We start from the raw sequence: 22,510 nt of genomic DNA on the forward strand, positions 1-22,510 counted from the left end.
ATGTACTCAGCAATTAGGCATTTGTACCAGAGTGGTTTTGGAGCAGCTTACACCTGATTTTAAAGCCCTGCCTTTCAATGGATTGCCTGTTCCCTTTTATATAGCTGCCATCATGTTGCTTATTATTTATAATATTTCAGTATGTTCCTTTAGTGGAAAAGGTTCCTAGAGTCCCCAACCAAATTTGGAACCACATATTTCTAGAAGCTGCAAAAGCTTAAAGTGGAAGGCAGTTTTCTTTCCACTTTCTCTGTCAGCCTTGCTTTTGTCAGCTGTAAATGTGATTAATGTCAGTTTAGAAATGTGAATGGAGGCAGGGACATTAAGTCATTTGCTGAACTGCCATGCTGGGCGTTGAACCAAATCACTCCAATTCCAGTCTACTTTTGATATGAAAACGTTGTTGCTTTCTACTTATTTCTTGAAACTCTTTCATGATTTGACATATTTGACCAAAGGCAGTGAACAGAGAAAGGCCCTGTTCCCTCCTGGCACTGCTGAGCTGGGTCAGCAGGGCTGTACCTGTAGGTAGGGACTGCACTTACCTGCTTCAACCTGTGCACTGCAACCCATGAACTACACGTGTTCACATGTTGCTACATGGAAAATAGAACATGGTGTTGAGGTGTTTGTCCAGAGGCTCAGATCCTGCTGGATGCACAAATAGTTCCTGCCTCTTAGCTTGACAAACAGGGGGTCTTTGATCTGCATTTGCTGAAGGCTGTTGAAACTTCTCTGTGGCTTTTGGTGGGAGCAAAATATAGATGCCTCTGAAACTAAAAATTGTTTAGTGGGAGCCAAAGTTGATGTTTCTGGTTTAAACACGAGGTGTGATCCCCATCTTTAAAAGGTTTTGTAACAATATTTTTTTGTGCCCCCAACATAAATTTATAATGAAGAAAGAAGTGAAAAAGGGAGCTCAGTTTTATTAGGAGGTAGAAACCACAGATCAGAATGACTGAGTTTTGTTTTGGGTTCTATTATAAACCATTAATAATAGCAGGAAAAGCCAGAGGATAAGTTCCTTTGTATTTCAGTGTATTTTTTCAGCTAGACCTTTATTTGACATTACCCTGCTGTGACAGGGCCAGGGTTAATCGGGAAAAGGAATCTATTTTCAGCAATGATTTGGAATACAAAAAGAAACTGATTTGAATCAGACTGTGTGTGCATTTTATTCATTACAGAGGATTAGTGTTTCTTAAGTCTCCTTGAGTTGTTGTGAGTTAGTGGGGATTTTTCATTTTGTTTTTCTTCTGATTCTCAGTGCTTGTTCTGTCTTCCCTAGTGCTGTTGCTAACTCCAAGTTCTCCTAGAGGGCCTGGTAGCAGCCCAGGGGTTGGATTGGCCATTCCATCCTGCACAAACAGCATTACCCACTAGATGGAATTCCAATGGAGGGAAGTTGACAATCCCACACTGGCTGCTGCCTCTACTCATAGTCATTGTTCCCCCTGGCAAATGTGCAAAGTATCTCCTAAAGTTGCTTTTGCCTCCCAATAAAGAAGTGATTTGTGGGTAACCTGAGAGCACATCTTTTTTGAACTGTGTTGTTCATAAATGCATGTATGATGTGTAGCTTCTAGTTCTGCTAGAAGTAAATGAAGTATCAAGAGATTCTGTATTGTATTTGCAAAATCTGGTACATCCAGTAAGTATTCCTAGCTAGGCTTGTACAGTTTTGAAGGGCTTTGACAGAAAAGATTGGATTTTGTTGCTGTGCAGTGGAACAAAACATTTATAATAAGCTTTGGATGTAAAGTATGATCTGAAACGTGAACCTTTTAACTGCATTTCTTGATTACAAAAAGCAGGCTTGGCAAAGGCAGAGCTGCTGGAAAAGCAGTTTCAGACATGCAGGGCCTTGGAACTATGGAGTATTCACAATAGCAGCTACAGAAAAAGTAAAGATAAGGTTTGATTCTTGTCAGTTTTCAAGTGCCATATGAATTCTTATATCTTACCAGAATTTACTTAGCCCATAGTGTCTCAAGAGCAAGCAAGAAAGTGCTCATAATGTCAGCTTGATACTGCCTGGCTTCCTTTCACTACACAATTTTAGAGGCTATATCCATGTGTTTAAAGTTAGGCAATGCTTATGCACCTATTTGAAATGGGGCCTCATTTAAAGCTGAATAAGTTAGGTGGATTTGCTCTGGAATTTATTACAAGTATGTTACCAAAGAGTTAAACTAACCCCTTTGAGTTATACCAGGTTTGTATTGTTTTGAGATCGAGACCTGACTCTTAACTGTGTGAAGTGTAACATGGTGTAATTTATTTTCAGTTTTCAGAATAACCTAGTTTTAAGGGTCACTATGGCAACAACAGTGGGTCTCGAGGTAACTAAGATTAGTGATTCCCTTGACCAAGGTACTTCAGTGGGTCACCTCACTCGTGAGCAGTGGAACTGTTCTACATGGCCTGGGTCAAATGCAGAAGTCGGGGTGCTCTGTCACCGCTGGTACTGCACGCTGCCTCTTAATCACCAGCTCACACTTCTCATCCCTTCCTGTTGCACGAGGGCAGGGGTCTATGTGCGAGCAGCCCTCCGGGTTCAGGCTGCCTGGGAAAGTGTGGAGGCACCATCCCTGGAGGTATTTCAAAGACATGCAGAATCTTAGGGATCTGGTTTAGTGGTGGGCTTGGCAATGCTGGGTTGGAGTCAATGATCTTAAAGTTCCTTCCCGACTTTAATGATTCTTACCCAGGTCATCCTCATTTCATCTTCTTTCATTTCTGCTAAAAGAAATACAGTTTAAAAGATGTGAACATACAGAAATTTTTCAGCTAACTTCAAGAGAAGATATAGTTCCTTAAAGTAATGGATTTACTACTCCTTTGACATTTTGTGTTCATGTTAAATGGGTGCAGATCATGAGGATTTTATGGGAAAGAATTGGTTCCCAAGGAGATTTTGATTTAAATTGGATAAAGTTATGAGATGTTCCTTAGTTTTCACATTTCCTGATTAGAAAAGATACCTACAGAAAGAGACTTAATTTTCAAAGTGCTCTCTTGAACTGTCCATTTTCCCTTTTAAAATAGAGCCCCATTGCTTTTTTATTTAAAAATTAAATTAACTTTTTTTGCATTTTTAAAAGACTTGACCTTAACTGCACTAATGCAATCATCTTGCCATATTTCCATCATACAAATTAGCCTAGAGGAAGAGCAATTATCATCCCAGAACTTTGCTAAATTATTGTCTGATTGCTTCTTCAACCTTTTCCCTCTCAAACCATTCTTCCATCTCTTTCTTCCCATGTTTTCCTGTGGTATCCCATGCAAACTATCAGCATTCCCTGCCAGCAGACTCCCAAGTATGTTTTTCCCTGACCTTGCCTGGGCAGGATTTGTTTTGCCAGTTTAGTTGTGCCATAGGTCATAGACTTCCCCTAGGCAGGAGTTTGGTCCTCAGCAAAATGGAGTGTGGAAAGGGCTCTGGAAGTGGCTCTGTTCAGTTCCTCCTCCCCAATGCTCTGCTCAGATGAAACCTATCTGAATTGCCACTATTATTGTTTTAATAGTTGCACAGATCATTCTACAGGGACAGTTAGGGTTATTCTTCCTCCAGGTAGCATTTTGAATCTTGTGGTTATCCAGCCATATAATGACTGTAATAGCTGGCACAGCCAGCCTGCTGTAGCTGTACTGAGTTTTACTTCATTTTCTCAGTGACCTGGGATTGCTGCTTGTTTTGTTGGGTGTGTAATTGTGCCCTTGAGGAGATAAGGACACAGGGCATACACATCATAATAGAAAATAATGTTTCTTTCAATGTTAATCTTAAACTAGTGAAATAAAAATAATTTTTAAAATAGAGATACTAACATATTATAGCTACCCCAGTGAACAGAAACAGCTTTTAACAGAACAGAGCGGTTCTTTTACTTCCAAAGAACTCATGAGTTACAGTCCTTTCCTAGCTAGAATAAAATACAGCTTGGCAATAAAGCACAATTAGGAAATGTGAAGATTTAATTTGGAAAACACTCTTAACTTCACTTTTAATGGCATCTTCAAGCTTCTTAAGTTTTTAAGGCATAATCAAATTATTTCAACTAAGTCACTGTAACTTCAATGTCTACCTCTATCTCAGGAGGTTAATTTTTGTCAGTAGAATAAGTTACACAGTCCGTGCTCTCAATTAAAATGTAAAATGTTTATCTTGAATTTTTACACAGTTATTCTAGTTCTAAAGATATTTCCTTCCTTCAGGATAAAGGAGAATTTCTCCAAATATGCTGACACGTGGATGTTTACAAGTGCTGGTGATTCCAGGTTTGACTGGGACCTTTTAGAGTTCTTCCTGCATTTGCCACAGACCAACTGCTTAATATTTCTCATTGTTTGCACAGCAGTGCTCTAAGTACTTTGTGTCCACACAGATTTATGTTCTTGCTGTTGCTTTACTCACTCAGTTATTCCGTATCTCAGCTTTTTAAAGTTCCAACTTTCTGTGTCTTTTATGATGGAAACAAAATTGTGATGTCTCTCTATGCTTGCAGATAATTGTGAGCTTATTAGATCCAAGTGTTTTATATATGGAAAAACATATTATCTTTATTAGCATCTTAGTAGATGCTAAGGATTCTTTTGTTAATTAGGCCTATCAGGTTATGAGAGCCTCATACTGACATCTTGTCTTTTGCCAATTTTCTGGGACAATTCAGGAATTCACATATACTTTTTATATAATATATATAATGCATATATGTAGTGTTTTTATTTCCCCCTCTTCTATGCAAAATGGAATTATAGAATTTATGTGTTTCACAGAATGATTGTGCAAACAAATTCACTGATGACTGGTCAGGTATGTTAACATGGGTCTCCAAGAACAGAAAATGCTATTCAGCAAGTTATTCTCTGATGACTACTTCAATGCTATAAGCATGAAAAAGTTAAAGGAATAGTTTTCTGTAGAGTTACAGTAAGTGGCTATCAATTATTAATAAAAAAAAGCACATACTGCATACTAATTTAATATGAAACATTCTTTAAAGTAAAGCCATTTGTCATTTTAAAAAGAATGCAAGATGAGGTTTGTTCCAAACTTGAATTTGGCTCTGCTTCCATTTTTAATAGATACGTTGAAAACTCCTGACAAGAGGAAAGATATTGTTAATGGGGTTTTTTGCAGACTGTTAGCAACACAAATGCTGGGAGACTGGCCCCCAGTAATTGTCATTACAAGTCATGTAGTCATTCCTAGTAATAAACATGTTGCAGAAAAGCTCTTAGCAGACCAGTTGGCACATGGCTGTCAAAAAATTTGAAGAAATGTATTTGGGATTTTCTACCCTGAGCAACTGGGAGACAAGCTGGTCAAAGAAAGGGAAGGAGGAAGTTATGTCTGAACTTCCAACACATCTGGTCCTGCTTCCTCATTCCCCCCCAGTGTCACTTGTGTCAAATTTGTGTTGTTCCCTGCAGGACATAAGTGCTTTGCTACCCCATTTTGTGAAATTACTTGTACTCTGCAAATGAAAAATGTGTTGTAAACACAATGTTTTAATTTAAAAAATGCTTTTCTTTCTAAAAAAATAGGGTTGGAACATAAGCATATGTCTATAAAGCTTTGTTTGTACTTAGGACTTCCTATAAAAATGCACCTGGGATCCACATAACAAAAACAAAAAAAAGCTCAGAGCTCAGATGGTTTAGATTCTGCATAACCAAGCCATGAAATGCCTGAAATAATTTACTTGCCTGAAATAATTTACTTGCCTGAAATGATGATAGATAGATAGATAGATAGATAGATAGATAGATAGATAGATAGATAGATAGATAATCCTATCTTCCATTTTCCAGTGGTAGATTTCTGTGCTTAATCCATAATATCTGTGGTACAGTCACTATCCTGGGACTGCCTGCAGTGTCTTGTCCCTTCAGAGTGACAGAAGTTCCAGCTGTTGTATCCCAGTCTGTTGGCATCAGCCGCAGTGACGATCCAGAACTTGCTGTGAGTGCAGGGCTCTTTGCTCTTTGCTTCTCCAGAGCAACCAGTGCTGCTCGGGTACTGTGTATTCCTTCAGCTTCTGTGTATTGGAAAGAGATGGCAAAACAGTATCAATCTCATTCTGAAATTTCCCAACCTTACACTGTAAAGTTTGGGGTTTTCTTCCAGCTTGTAGTAGACCCCAAAGAGATTTGATCTACATTTTACTGTCAGTGTTATTGTGAGAAGAAACTCCACATGGGTCCTACATGTACAGATAACATACTTTTATTCTTTTAAAAGAGAATCCTCTGTAACTCTCAGAGTACCAGGTTTGTTATCCTACTTTTCCATAAGGATCAGTTACATTTGGAACTCAGTAGAAGAACCTGGAAGAATTGGACAGTTCACATTGTCAATATTTTCTAGTCTGCAGTGAAGGTTTCTTAACCTTTTCATTCCAGTAACTCTGATAATGCTTTCTCCCCACATAAAATAAATTTTAATTCATCCATCCACCATGCTTTTGGATTACCTCTCACATTGAGATGTGAAATCAACTGTTGCTGTTTTGCAGTTTACACAAGCTCATCAGAGGAGGGTACTTCCTGTAAAAGATTCCAGATTTCTGTTTCCCTTTCCCCAAAAGTCATCTATGTGAAAGTAAATATTTAATATCTGCCAGGCCCCAATAACTAAGCTACACTTCAAAATAAATTGAATAGCAAAAATTCAATAAACCTAATTTAGCAGCGGCATCCATAAGCATTTGTCTTCTCTCCAGTTAGGATGGATTTTGACAGAGCTGCTTGTGCTAAGCTGTAGCAAGCACAAGGCATTCCTCTGCAGCTATTCCATTCTCACCCTCACAGGGTTTCTCTGTGCTGCTGAGACAGGAGAGGTAACTGGATGTTCTTCTTTTTTGGCAGGTACTGGACTGGATTGAAAATCATGGGGAAGCCTTTCTGAGCAAGCACACAGGAGTGGGGAAGTCTCTACACAGAGCACGTGCACTGCAGAAAAGACATGATGATTTTGAAGAGGTAGCACAGGTAAGAGTGTGAACCAGAGACTTCTGCTGGCTTGGTTTTATGTTACTCCTTTTGCATTTTCAGAAAAAGCTATCTCTGTTTTGGGTCATGCTACTGTCTTCAATCACTTGGAGCTGTCCAGGATCTTGTCTCTGAGGTCTGGAAGTCAGCATGCACACTGCAGAGTGGGGAGTGGCAGGACTTACAATCAGAAAATCACCACACTGGGTCAATGAAAGGTCCCAAAGCCCATGAAAAATTACAAGCAGCTTATGGGAAAGTAGCAGTTTCTGTTGGGACATAGAGGAGAATGGCTATGAGTGAGAGCGATGGAAAAATCAATCGTAATTCCAACGGTGGAGAATGAGGGCCTTGAGCATAAGGTAGGAAGCAGCAGTCAAGAAGCAGAGGAAACACCAGAATTTTCAGTAAGGACAAATATCCCTCCAGTCCTTCAGTACATTATGTGGAAGGGAATTTATTTATTTTGGACTGAGAGGCAATCATTACAGGTAGAAATTGTTATTGTTATTATTATTATTAATTTTCCTCAAAGAACGATGTAAGCAAGATTTTTCCAGGAATTTGGTGTGAAGCTAAAATCTTACAACTATTCCTCAAAGTGGAGTCATAGTAGATGTTTAAATATACATCCTGTCCTTATTTACAGCATTTAAAAGAAAAAGGACCTTTTGTAAGTTCCTCCATGGATTGAATAGATTTCTTTTTCCCCCTAAGTATCCATGGTCAGAAATTACCCAGTCTCAGCTCTGACTGTCAGATCATGTTGCAACATTTTGGGGTAGATTTGAAACATCTTCTATCTGTAACTGATAATCTGTAAAGGTGCTTCTCCTTTGGGTATTTTGGATAAATTCCTGATTGATCTGTGTAAAGCAGAATGGATCAGATGCTTTGTTCTCCTGATGCACACAGGGAAGGTTATTGCTCAAATGTTTCAATGAGGCATAAGATAAAAATTTACTAGATTTTAGTTTTGGTTTTCTGCAAAACCTTTCCTATGTGCTGGCCTAGTTTAGCTTAAGAGATTTTCAGTAACACGGACATACCTCTTTCACTGTTTCCTCAGGGAAAATATTTCACTGCCTGATGGCAGCTACTGACGAGATACTTTTTCTCCTCTCCCTCATAGTGGATTTATATTTCTCTCAATCTCCTTTTTTATTATTATTCCCTTGTTTATATCCCTGTAGTCTTATTTATCTCCCTTAGGGGGATAAATCCCAGGAAATGGGATGAATTAACAACCCTGAAATATCTGTAGAATGTTGTCATGTCTTCTCCTTTATGCCTCTTAACCATGTTCAGCATATTTAATTCTGCTAATACTATTCTTATTCACCAGTTTCTTGAAAATCTTTTCCTATCTGTGTTGTTGGAAACTCAAATTACCAACATCCTTCTTTTCATGAGATGTTCAGCTATTGATGGAGTATCCCATTGCTTGGCTTGCTAATGAATTTCAGTGTTACCGTTCAGCTGTGATGGGAAATCCTTACCTAACACTGACAAATCTCACAGCCTGAAAGGAGCAGTTCTGCATTGCTGGGTTTCTAAAATTTCATGGCACCACCTGTGGATTTAAGCTTTCTCATAATAGGCTTGAATTTCTAAAAACTTAAATTTCTGCAAATTTATTAAAATGGATTTTAGGCCAGAGGTTGCAAGCCATGGTTCTGCAAGGTCTCATCCAAAAGCACAAGTTAGTGTTAGTTTTCATCCTAAAATCAATATTAGGGTCCTATCCAGAATAACTGCTTGAGTCAGCTGTTATTGGATGCTATACTGGGCTAGCAAATGGAAATTAGGATTATGTAATATACAGGAGCTGAAAAGAAGTGATTTCACATCTTTTGTGTCATTAATACTTTCTAAATCCCTGTTTTCTGATACATTGTCTTCATAATTCCTGTTATATCTTACATTTTCTGGATCATAGTTAGCATTGTTTTCTACCTCCTCTCTGAGCAGTACTTAACTAGAGATGTAGGAAACAAATAAAGAACAGGTGAGAAGAGACAACAATAAGAGGGTCCTGACAGTAGAAATGAGAGCAAGCTTTGGAACACACAGGGAAGCAACAGGTCATTAAGGTTTGCTCCATGGGCTGATGGAATTTGGAGATCCATCCCCTCATTAGGGTTGGGGAACCTTACAGTGTGCAGTTTGCATCTATAGATAGTCAGGTAAGTCAGAATAAAATTACTTTGCTGAAGACTTTTCTAACCTCCCTGTTAGGCCTCCTTCTATTCCACTTCAGCACATCTCTCCATGGAAAACTTCACACACATTTCCTTTCACTTCACAAGGCCAAACTCAGAGCAAATGAATCTTGTTCACTGGGTGGCCACATGTGTTCAAATGAAGGTGGGTGTTTCAAATGGGGATGCAGAAGAAAGCAAAAAGTGTCATTTATGAGGTTACAGAACCTCTTGGGTTCCTCTGAATCTGATTCCTGTATCTCATGGGTAGAATCACTGTTTCATTGCTCTGCCTGGACTGTTGTGAACATGAAGTTTATGGTGCATCCTAATTACAAATAATTGAAACAATTATTCGTAATTGAACCTAGTTCCTTCCCAATAGCACCTTCTCTGCTGCATTTACATGAGAATATCATTGCTAATTTATGAGGCCTGTCTGCAGTGTGACACTGGAATGTAGTGCTGGCAAATGGACATGGGGACGTGCAGTGAGGGGAAGTGAAAGGAATCTCAGGCTTTATCTGAGGTCAAGGACTTGAGAATAGAATACTCTTTGCTTTGGACGGAGTAATAGTGAGGGTAAGAGGAGAGTCCATAAATTTATCATGCCTGGAATGCCCTTGCAGAAGCTTCTAGTGGGGTTGATTTTACAGATGGGGAATAAATCTCTTCTCTACTTTGATTATAACCAATTTTTATTATTCCCAACTCCCTTCCTGATGCTTAACACTTTACTGTTGGTTGGAAATTAAGTTTAAATATTTGTTATTTTTCTCAAGCTAGCAAACATTTTTGCCATTGCTAGGGTGGATAACTGGCAGGACTTTTCCCCAGTATAACCATGTGATAAAGTAGATACACCACCATCCTAAAAAACTGTTGAGTTTGCCCATTCCTCTCATCAGGATGTTAATTACTAGCTTTAATGACAATAAAAAGGGTTATATTTTATTAAAACAAACAAACAAACAAACAAACAAAAACCCACACAGTGTAAAAAGTGTTCTCCTGACACTCCTGGTGAGCTTGACAATATAAGCAGTAGTATTTCCTATTGGCAGTTCTCTGATAAAAATACTTAGCCTGCCATGCAGTATAAATTTATTCTCAAAAATCCACTTTCTTTGGCTCTATTTGTTCTTATCTCTTTCTGTTTCAGGAGGGCATTTGCAAAGGTCAAACTAGAAGCAATTTTCAGGAGTCTTCTTGACATTTTTAACAGAGTGTAAAACATTCCTAATTTTGCCTTACTGAGTGTGAAACCAGAGTTTCGTGTCTGGCATTGCTGTGCTGAGAAATGCTCTGATTGACTGACCTGCCTTGGCACTAGATTGAGAGGTGGAATGTGCTCCCTCTATGTCTGATTAGAAACTGCAGATTGATAAATCTGGATGTAATGATTCAATCAAGCATGGCCCAAATAGATCACATTCCTGCATACAGCTGTGCTCAGAAAATGTCAGTGATTTTACAGCACTGTGTTGTGGGCAATAGGAAATGTAATTTGGGGTCTCTTTCTCTCATAACTGCTGTTTAGACAAAGCTCTGACAATTTTTCTGACTGTATTTATACTACATGGAAGGCGCAGATGGCAAATGTTTGAATTTGGATTAGAAAGCCCGAGCTCTGGGCTGGAGGTTGTTATCTGGTACATACCTGCAGCTGTTCCTCAGTCAGTGCTGGGGCTGTTTGCAGGCTGCCTCTGAGCAAGCGCCAGCCTGGCCATAGCGCAGGGCCTGCCGTGCACTGACATTTTGTAGCCAGGCATTATCAAGACATCGCCAAGCAATATCACTCTGGATGTAGTTACAGTGCTCCCATGATGGCTTCTTTGCTTGGCTGGAATTATTTTTTGCAAATCAGATAACTGTAGTCCAGCCAGTTACGGTTGTACATCAAAAGGTAATTTCATTGTAGGGTCTCTAACTTTTCCTTATTCAGAGCTTTTATGGTGAAAACAGCGTACCTTCCAGTTGGAAAAGTCTCCCAGCAGTTCAGCACTGTCTAGCTGAACCGCACATGTTGGAAGTGCTTTTCCTGTTCTCTTTATATGAAGAGAGGGTCACCGATCGTTTTGTTCTCTTCCGGCATTCCCGGCAATCGGAGCTTAAGGTGGCTGCCTCAGCATCCTCCTCTGCTCACAGAGAGCACTGCTGCCTTTGTGCCGCTGCAGAATTAGGCAATGTCCTGGCAAGCTGCTCTGATAATCCCTGGCTTTCTGCTGCCACAGGTCTGAGTGGTTTCGGGAATGGATTGGAATGAGCATTTCTGCCTTTCTGCCATTAGGAGCTTTCCCCGCAGACGTGCAGTTGAGATTTCTTTCCCGTGGTGCGGGTTCATCCCCGCCGGGGCCGGGAACCAGCGCAGGTTTCCACCTGCAGATGGCGCTCGCAATGCGCTGGAGAGCCTCGAGCCCGGACGGCAAACAGAGCCCGTGTTTCTCGTCCAAACTAACCAAACATTGTCTCGCAGTGAAATGAAGCAGAAGTGGAAGCTGGCTCACTCCCCGTCCCATGCTGTTCTCCCACCGCTGCCAAAACCCAAGTTGTTCAAGGTCACCCAGAAAAACAACCCCCCTCATTTTTTAATTTTTTTTCTTTTTTTTTTTCTTTTTTTTTTTAATGAGAAGCTAGGTGGTCCAGGGTTAAAGTCAAGGTGGTGCTTGTCATCTGTGTTTGTGGGATAAGCTGTTCTCAAGGCTCTTGGGCCTCATGAAGCTCACAGCTACAAATGGGTTTGCATTTAGTACCTGTGTATTTGCATGCAATAGTTGGTGTCTTTTTCATGGTAATCCAAAGGCACTGCTGTTTATAAGGTGAAACAGCACGACAGAGTACATGTTCTGAATACCCTTGGCTCAAAAATGTGCAAGGTTGTCCCTTCTTATCAAACGCAGTAAGAAAGTTGCCTTAAGGATGAATGTGGCCATCAGAGTTCATGGGGTTTGTCCAGTGCAGCAGCTCTTGGTTCAAGCCTTGTGTCTAAAACAGTTTTGATGTAGGTACAGAGCTGGATCGTCTATTCCTGACTTTGAAAGCTTTAAGGGATCCATTTTGCCAAGGCATAAATGCAATGCAGTGGACTATTCTTGAATTATTGCAAAGAAGAAGAGCCAGACAAAATGTGAGAAAAATGCTGGACATTGAACTTTGGCATTTGAGAAGCCATTCATTCCTGTTCTTGGGTATCTGTGCTTGTCTTCCTTCAAGACAGCTTTGAAAGATGATAATTAAACACATGAACACTGGCTTTGTACCATCAAAGTTAACCTTTGTGTACATGCACAGTTCCTTTAAGATTCAGCTCTTCCTTTTATTCATCTCAGGGAGGTAAGTATATCTTGTGCAAGTGAAGGCATTCAGCAGAGACCTTGGAATACAAGGGCCTTTATCAGCTATAAAAAATGAAAGTTCAGGTGATGTTCTTCATCTAAGAAGCAATTTGTTCTCCACTATTCCGTTCTAGAGTATTTCCTTCCTCCACTGTGCTGTTCCTAAAATACTGGCAGTTCTGAGTTTTTGAAAAGCCCTTGCAGATAAAAAGAACTTTAGGTGCAAATATGTTGAAAAAATACAGTTATGTTGTTTGTCATGTGGAATATCCAGAGGGTCCAGTAAGAAATTTTGCAGGTAAAAATAGTATTCTATGACCTCTCAGTCTCACAGAGTTTTACTTGAACTGCTTTACAACTAAGTGTGGTAATTGAATAGTCAGGCCAAAGCTGAATTGCAAACAGCTACTTGTTTGGCCTTCAGGATAAAAACCTAGTGCTTTCCCATACAAATTCCAGCTCTGTTGGATGTCGTTGTTCTAAAGTTTGGCATGAAGTTCAGTACTGATGTAAAACAGCTAGGAATAAATTAAGAGTCTATGTTGATAATGAACACTTAGGAAGCATTGTCCTAGGGTAGGTTTTTTAATTGTTATTTTGTTTTACTTTTTACAGTTTTGTGACCTATCTGGTTGTTGAAATGAGTAGCTTGGTGGGCATGCTGGGTTTTTCCTTTTGGCTTGAGTGACTAAAATACTATGTAGGATGAAATATTAAGCCAAAACATGGAGAAAGCGGACAATTAAAACTGGTAAGAAATATGCTCAAAGTTGGCAATAATAACTGTACTTTCAGTAATGCCAAATCTTTTTTAAAATAACAAAAGCATGAGACAGGCAACAAAAAATCAGGCCTGCTCTTATTTTCATCATCCTTTACATGGCCATTAGCAAGTTCTGGAGCTGTAATCTGCATTTTCCTGTTCGTTTCATTTATGTAAATGTATTCAGTTCTACTCAAAGAGGAAAAAATGCCCACTGGCAGCAGATTACACAGGCCTTTGTACCATGGTGCAGGAGCTCCAGAACTCTTGTTTTTTTCCTCTTGGCTGGCATCAGGCTGCATCTGACAGTCACAGACAGCAGAGATCACTGGAACTGCCAACACATGGGTTGTCTGTGAAGGTTATGTAGGGACTACTATATTCAAAAGCTTCTAACAGCATACCTAGGGGCCAGATAGTTTATCATGGGAGCCATGGTTCAGATCTGTGCATGAAGCCTAGAAGCCTCTGGGTGACTCGGGACTTATCTGCATTGCAAGACCAGAGACACTGAAATGGTTCTGCACAGGCTGGGCCAGGAGCTAGAAAGGCTGGGAAGGGTTGGGCAGATTGCCTGGGTCAGATGGATGCTGTGGGGACTTGACTGCCAGACCTAAGTCAGAGGCAGAGCATGTGAGAAGTGTTTTCCCTGAGGAAATGTGAAGGAAGGACTCTTCAGGGCACATTTTGGGTTTCAGTCCCATGGAGAATCTGGTAGCAGCAGCCTGGCAAGTCTTGTGTAGCAGTGGAATTGAACTGGTGGCCAGTGGTACTCCATGATCCATTGGTAGTGGGGAATCTGTTTTTAGGCAGGCTCTATAATGGCACAGAGATCTTCCTGGCAGTTGTGTCAAGGTGTATATATTATGCCATGTCTTTGTGTTTGCATTTCAGTGTATCTCTCCTCCAGCTCAAGGTGATTTTCTGTCCTATTTCTCTTCTTCCAAAATTACTTGACAGCTGGATCTTTTCATTAAACCTCCTGCAGCATGATTCACTATCTAAATGCTCTCCATAAAATCTCAAGTCTTGGCAACACAGTGCATTTTTTTACAATTGCCAGGAGCTAGCTTCCTATCACCAGTTTATTTGGGTAGGTTTATTTTTGTGTCTTTCAAATATGTTCCTTTAATTCCCTGTAAATGCATAATGCTGTTCACATGGCAGAAAGCTATTAAGCTATTTAAGAAATACATATTTTTAATTCTGGAAATTCTGGAAAACAGAATTTCTATTGTGTGGTGAATTCTGAGATTTTGAACTAATTTCTTTTTTAATCAGAAGACAGCCAATCTTTCCTAAAGAAGCTAAATCCTGGAATTCGTTTCTTCAAGGCTCAAAACTTCTTAAAGAGAACACTGGAAAATTATAACACCAATGTGTTATATAAACCAAGTACTAAAAATATATTCAATATGGTACTGATGTATCAACTGAATAAACCTAGAGCTGAAACAAAAGGTATTTACCTCTGACAATTTCTGTGAAATATAGCCACTTAAAGAAAATCACTGCCTTTCTGACTGACCTGCCTGTATTGATGAAAACCATCATTATCTGAAGGTTTTTAAAACTTTCTGGCCATTTTTCTCTGTGCTCTTCTTATTGGCAGGTCAGTGGGTTATCAAACTGTACCTTATCGATTCCAGAAGATTAATTGCAGCAGTATCCAAGTCTCATTTGTAATGATGGTGGACTGGTACTCTTCAATTTCTTGTAGCTATTGATAACAGAGAGGCTCAAGGGACAGGTGTGGCACTGAGAATCGTATCAGCATTTTTACTTTGTGATTCCCTTCAAGTGCAGTAGAGGAAGATGCCCCAGGCTGTGCTGTGCCTCTGGGTCAGCCAGTGATGGCTATAGGAGAATGGCACAACTGGTTATGACATTGCTGCCAATCACAAATATGATGCTTTGCAGACACTGGTAAAAAGGAAATTTAATGTAGATTAAACTGATATTGGGGCTTTGTATGCAGTAACAGAGCAAAACGATTTTCAAGGACAGATTTTAAGTATTTGTTATCACTGTACAAATTTTCTGGAAATAGACTGAGTTCCATTGATCACTCTGCTGCACAAGATTTAGAACAAAATCACATTTCCAATTTCAGATAAATTGCTTATAATTAACTTGTTCTGAAGAGTGGAGAATCCAGTTTGATGGCTTGACACAGCGAAGAAGCTGCTTGGCAGTGATTGTGCCTCTCTTCTTTCCCTGCCATGGATCCCTAATTGTCCAGATGAAGGATGTTCTCGTCGTCCCTCATCAGGTGTTTCAGTTGTCTAAAAACTACACTTGCATTATGAGACTATTGCAGAGGTTTTATACAGATTATATATAAATTGAAAGTATTCAACCATCTTTTTATTGCATATAAACCTATTTTAAAATTTGTTTTCCCGTGATAATGATCAGACCTCAGTTTTCCCTGTGAAAAGGTAGGGCAGCCTCAGTGGATTTACAGAGATCTTTTGGAATTGCATGTGTGAATAGGGACAAAAATCCTAATGTGCATATAAATAATTCACTTGTTGATTCAGTGCTTGTAACCCAGCCATTAATCTTGCCCTCCATAACTGTGGTCTGTGAGGTCTGGTTTTGCATAGCCGAGTCCCAGGGAAGCACTGGTTTGTGTCTGGTTTGAGGCATTTAGGCACCTTTGTTTAGTGTCTGGTTCAGAGCACCACCACATGCAGAAACACAGAGCCCTCTCCTCCTTTGCTGAGCTATGGAGAGAAATTCTAAGGATGACAAGAAAAGAGCAGGCAGAATCAGCCTTCTCATGCCTCTACATTTCAAACAAAACTTGTTTGGAGAGAAAGAAATTGCAGAATTTTCAATTCCACAATTTGCAAGAAGTCAGGAACTGAGACAGGAGGGGTCTCTGAACTGTCAGAGAGCATGTGCACGTGTGTTAGTTTAGCATGACTGCCTGGTTTAGTATGCAGCTGAAAGGATAGAAACCATGGTGTGCTCCAGAGCAGTGGCACTGGCTCCTACTAACACACGACTCTGATTTTTATCAGGGTGTTTTGAGCAATGCATGAGATTTTGTCAGTGCTGGGTTTTTTTGTTTTTTTTTCTGTGCAGCATAGGTGAGTCTTCGTGACATTGGTGAGATCCCCAGCTCTGCAGCAAGCAGAGAGCTGAGCCTGCTGTTGCCTCCTCTGGAGTCATGTCAAGGCTCAGTTCATAAGTGCACAGTGTAAAAGGGTGGTTGTGACTGGTTGGTATCAGAGAATGGGATGTGCAGACTTCATGTTAAATGTGTCAGCTGAAGCAAGTGCACTGTTGGGTGGAATGAAGGGTGTTTCTGCTTGGAGTGGAGAGATGGCTGAAAGCACTGGGGTTTGGCCTCTGCCTCATGGTTATTTTTCCAGTGGCCAGGATTTATACTGACAACCAGAGCTTGGATTTGTCAATGCCCACATCTCAAAGCTGAGTGCAGGAAGAACTGGAAATCTGCAGTGCTCCACGGTGGGGAAGGGTCTGGAACCATCTCAGTCTTATTTTCTGTTGTCTTCTTGGGTTTTTTCTAGGCTTAAAATAGGCCTAATTGGAAACTCTTAAAAATCAGAGGTGGTGTTGTTTCCCACCAAAAAACTGGCTCAGATACATACTATCAGTCAGGAATGCATTCACACCATTTGTCCTTTGATAAAAGGTAACCTCTTCTGACTCGGGGTGGGGAGCTACTCCCAGTTCCAGGCCCCTTCCCAAGGATTCAGATTTTTATCTGTGCCACAGCACAGACCCTCAGTGCACGCTGAGTGATGGGCACTGCTCAGCCTTCAATACTCTGTCATGCAGAGCAGTGAAGCTATAGAAAACCAAACAGGAGAGAAGCAGCCCCACGGCATGGCCAGGGCTGTGCAGCCAGCTGAAATGCCAGCCATCTCTCCTGAGTCTGCTCCCCCTTGGGATGGGGAATTGGGTCAGTAGGTCATTTAACCATTGCAAATTCAGGTTTCTTATAGGTGCATGTAAATGTGGGACAGAAAAAAAAAATTGATATTTCAGACCACAGAGCAGAATCCAATTTGTGTGCTAACATCAGGATGTGAAAAAAGGAAATTATTTTGGGATGAGAATGCTGGGAGGAATAGGACTTGCTGTTTGGACCTGCTGGACATGCCTCCAGGGTGGGGTTTGGCACAGGGACAGTAGGCAGAAAAAGATCAAAACACAACTCAAAGAGAATTTCTCTGATCTTTACTTTTGTCTCATGTCATGGCCAGTCATATCCTTTGGGGGATGATTTGGGATCTTTAAAGGGGATTGGGTAGGGAGAAGGAAGGATTCAGCAACACTAAATAAAGAATACACTAGAAAGCTGTCAGGATTTTTTAATAGTAAAAAATATGGCAGATGTTGACTATAGAAGCAGCATCTCATATGCCTGCAGTATTCATGGAGATCTACTACTTGCCAAAAATCAGTACGTTTTATAGCATGAAAATTTCTGGTGGGAATGTCTCTGAACCAGATCTCTCACTGTAAGTCATTATTAAGATATATTTATCTCAGATCATGTGTGGCCCCCTAATAAGAGCCAGAAATAAAACAATGATATCTTTCTAAATCTTTGTTTTGCTTATGGATAAGCTGAATTGAATTTCATTCACACAGTAGAACACATTTTTAAAATGCACCCCGTATGAGTGCTTTCTGGCCAGCATGAAAAATGTTAGTTCCTGTCTGGAACTTTTCTAAAGTATAGGAATAAGTCTGGTATAAAATAAATAAAATAGTCTGTTATTTCCGGGGTAGTGAAACCTTCCATTTTTCCTCAATGTTAGTATGTAATACATCTTCCTAGGTCTTACAAGAGATTTTAATCTTTTGAAGTTTTAGAGAAGACAAATCTTTAGTCCATCCTGATTTGGTGGCACCTCTGAAGAACTAATTTGCTGGGTAAACCATGCAGACAGTTCACATGTCAGGGAAGTAACAGTGATGAAAAATTGGTTTATAAATCTAATAAGATTCAGAGAATGGTTTCTACTCATTTGAAACAAATTCCGATGTGTAAACCATGACAGAGAGATGAATTAATGTTGACAGTGAAGAGATTCTGAATCCAAAGGGACCATCTTGCTGACCTGCTTCTAAAGATGCTCAGCTAGAACAAGGAGGTGACGTAAAAAGTTAGTTTAATTTTAATTGAAGCTGGGGACACTGTTTTATTATTGTAGATAGCAGAGGGGCATTCTCCATGCAATTATCTGAGGTCTAGAGAGCAGGGAGATAGGGATGGAAGTTATCTGAGTGGTGGGAAGGTGATGTGTTACCATTCCTGTTCACAAAGTATTTTGAGAAACCTCCTTTTGCAAAACAGAAATACCCAAATTGTGAACAGGGCAGAAGTGTTGGTGTCTAATTCTAACTGTGTGTTTGTTTCTGGCAGGCAGTGTACTGAAGTGTGAGGTTTATTCTGAAAAGACGTTGGGTTTTTTTTAAGTGATGGATTTTTAAGCATTCTTTGCTACAAGTTAAATTTAACAGGGCAAATTGGAGGGACCCAGGAGAACACCAAGGGGCTCCCTGCTTCCCTCTGAATCTTGAGGGAATATAGACAGTGCTAGGACATGCCACCACAAGATGTGATCTCACTGAGAGCATCTCCTGCACCACTCCCACCTGGGCTGGTGCACGGGAGCTGATGAAATGCAGCGTGACAGGGAGGAATCCTGTATTTCAAAGGAGCAGCAGCAAAAATTTAATTAAATCTCTGCAACCTTCCTCAGGTAGCAGCAGTGCACTGACCATGATAAAAGGATGTGGCATATCTTCCTCTGTATTTTTTCAGCCACCAATCAGTTTGCTTGTGGCCTTTCACTTATGGCAAAAAAAGAGTTCACGGCAAATCTGGAGGTCCTGTGATGCATTAGTGGTACACTTACCTTTTTGCAGCAGCCTTTGTTTCATTTTTGTCATATATTACCAGACAGAAAGAATGATTTTTATGTGATATATATGCAGCACTGTGTTGTGTTCCAGACTGGTAGTCTCAATATTCAGATATGTAGGAATTCTTAAGCTGAAAGATCAGGAAAATGAGGGTCAAAGTTTTGCCGAATTTTCTTCCATTAAACATGCTCTCATCCTATGAAGAGTCCCATGCCACTCCAAATGGGCTTCAGGAAAGCTGTTCTAATGCCTTTCATGTGAACCTTTTAGGTGTTAACCTTCGCATTAATGGATATAAGAGCATAGCTGAGTCAGGGTGGGGGGGGGGTGGAGGGGAACAGAGGAATGCTTTTCTGTCTTATTTAAAGTAGGTTTTATAAAAAATATATTTCACAGAATTCACATTCTCACAAGTTTATTTTTGCTTTTGTTTTCAAGGCAACTATTATTCAAGCTGTACTTGGTGCTGGCTTTTCCCAGTGCTGCTGACAGTCCAAAACCTTTTAGTACTGTTGTTGCTGTGTCTTTGAAATCTCCAAACCATGAGCATGATATTAAACCCAGAATGCCTGGAGTTATTTCAATTCCAGAGACCAGCCAGACTTGATAAAGCTGTCATGATTGCACTTATGTCTGTTGGGCTCAGCAAAGATGTGATCTGAGCTTTTGGGACAGAAAACAATACCATGCCCTCCTGGATTGCTGCTCACCTTGGAGCTGCTCCATGTTTATTTCTCCACCTGCCTTCCCTTTTGCCCCTATCATAATGAAGTTGTGCAGCTTTGCTGTGAACCATCTGGGTTTTTTGATGATATTAATCATTTAAGAAGCTTTCAAAAGGAGCTGCATTTCACTCCTGACAGTTTGCCTTCTTGTGCTCCCTTGTCATTTCCACAAAAGAAAATGCTTTCCTCATTTTTGCTGAATTTCAAAAGCTCAGTTGCCATACAGTCACTTGAGCAGCTCTCAGTGTACACTCTGTGAGTTACTCAATTATGAAATTGAGCAGTGATAATTCTGTTTTAGTGGTACACTCATTGTGCTGCATAACACTGAGCAGTATGAGTTTGGTTTCATGTTTGGCACCAGAACTACAGTTTTGTTGTCTTCATTGTCCTTTCCTTGCTGCTGCTCACGTTCACATTCCTGTTCCTGTACAAGGATGTTCACAAAGTGAAGGGATGAAGCTATTTTCACATATATTATCAAGGATAAAATACTAGAATAAAACCTAGCCAATAATCAATTTCAGATATCTTCCCTGATTCCTATAGATCCTTGTAAAGACCATAAAATATTGGAACAGCAGGAGTATTTAATCATCAATATTTAATCATAATTTTAATATTCTGTTTGGATATGCTTTTACCAGAAGACCTGTAAGGTGGCAGAAAATAAAAACTGAAATATCCTTACAAACAGAAAATGAGCCTACATGCAGTTTAGTTTCCCAGCTGTCCCCATCTCTTGGTCTCAGGATGACACTGAAGATGCCTGAGAACTGTAGATCTTTGCCAAGCAAGCCTTTGTTCCTTGTGTATTTGCACTATGTACACACAGATGTGCATCTATGTGTCTTTATATACTTATTAATATTGGATGAGATGTGTGATTTTAAAGGTAATTTAAAACTTTGTTTCACTGTATGTTTCACTGGCATTTCATTGAATAATGGTTGTGATCACACTGGAGTTAATTAGCATGATTGTGGTAATGGGAGTGTTTCCTACTTGATATATGAGTGCACTGCTGATTGAGATGAACAATTGGTGGGATGAAATACTCCACGGCCAACTTTTTTTTTTTAATCTAAAGCAAGTACTCAATATGAAATAGCACAAAGAGGAATTATTTTAGCGAATGTATTCCCAGCTATTAATTCTAATCTTGCTTATTTATTAGTTTGAAGGTATAAGGTAGCTATTAATCAATTTGTCTGGCATTTCAGCAGTTGATGTAATGTGTGTCACCCTTTTAAATTCAAACAATAAATTCATCTTGGTTTGTATGTGAACCCTGAGGGAAAATCATAAATGAAAGTAACAATACATGGAAAAATATCTGGTTCTCCACAATGGTCAGTGAAGAATCTGGGTTGTATCCACTTTGTCATTCCTGGGAATATTTCATATGTATTAAATACTGAAAAATCGCATATGCCTGTATTTAAAACATATACATGCAATATACTATACATAGTATTTTATACAATTCACTGAAATAATGGAATTACTGGAGGTGTAAAGTAGTCAGTATCAGCATGATATCAGTGCAAGGAGAATGGGGGTGAAATTATGACAAGAAAAACTAAAGATGAATTGCCATATTTAAGGGAAGAACTGTCTGAGGAAGAAGGTGCTGATGGAAATTTCATTAGGCTGGATATTTTTTTAAAAGGTCTGAAGAAGTTTCCATTCTAGTGTGTTGTGGAGAGCAATCTTGTACTGAGAGAGCGAGTGGCTGCATTACCTCAGAGAAATGTTCTGCCTGTAACTTCTGTAACTGTAATTCCTGGTAAGCCTGTTTTGAATTAGAACCACAGAATATAAGTCTTGATTTGATTATGTGCAATTCAAATGGAGTCAAATCACAACTTATATTAGATCATTGTATGCACTTAGCCTTTGCCCTTCTTAAGGGAGGAGGAATTTTGACAAAGATGGATGCTTCCTTAAACCCCAGATTTATTTATCAAAGAAATGTTTCATTTTGGTCACTTATTTTAGCTTTAGAATATCAAGTTACTAAAGATACAATTCTTCTCAAAGGCCTGACTGTGAGATCACTAAACCTCAAAAAATACTGGAGCTAATTTTAATGCAGTAGCTTGAGCAAAGAATCTGATAGCAGTAACTGAGCTTTATAATCAAGGATAACAGTGGTTTGTAAGGCTTGACAAGGACTGCAGAATCAGCTCCACAATTATAATTTTGCCAAGGTGAATAGTGCTGTAGTTTCTTTGGGCAGGAGTTCTATTTGCTGTCTATGCACAGAACAGGTACCAGTCCTCCAGAGTTCTATTTTTAGCCCTTTGCCATTTTTTCTCTCCTGTGATCTTGGGGAAATGGTTAGAAGGCTGACCCAATTCCCCCTGAAGTCAGTAAAATCCTTTTTACTGTTTTCAGTGAGAGATGGATCAGGCTTTGAACTCTGTCTCAACATCCCAGCTCCACAGCCAGAGTGCTGATACAGACATTTCATCTTTGGAGCTGAAGAGTCGAGTCACAACTCCAAAGAACATAAAGGAGATATCACATCAGAGAAAGCCTAATAAGTCCCCTAAACTTCAGCCTGCAGGC

The 22,510-nt window shown here is 39.8% G+C and overlaps 1 protein-coding gene across 1 annotated transcript in view; it reads left to right on the plus strand.

Moving 5' to 3' along the window:
• Positions 1-22,510, plus strand: part of LOC134047094 (kalirin) — a 341,858-nt gene that overhangs the window by 248,089 nt on the left and 71,259 nt on the right. The window contains exon 10 of the mRNA XM_062498020.1: positions 6,877-6,999. Coding sequence (XP_062354004.1) covers positions 6,877-6,999 — 123 coding nt within the window. The remainder of the gene's footprint in view (positions 1-6,876; positions 7,000-22,510) is intronic.

Source organism: Cinclus cinclus, chromosome 9 (assembly GCF_963662255.1).
Source record: "Cinclus cinclus chromosome 9, bCinCin1.1, whole genome shotgun sequence".
Taxonomy (NCBI): domain Eukaryota; kingdom Metazoa; phylum Chordata; class Aves; order Passeriformes; family Cinclidae; genus Cinclus; species Cinclus cinclus.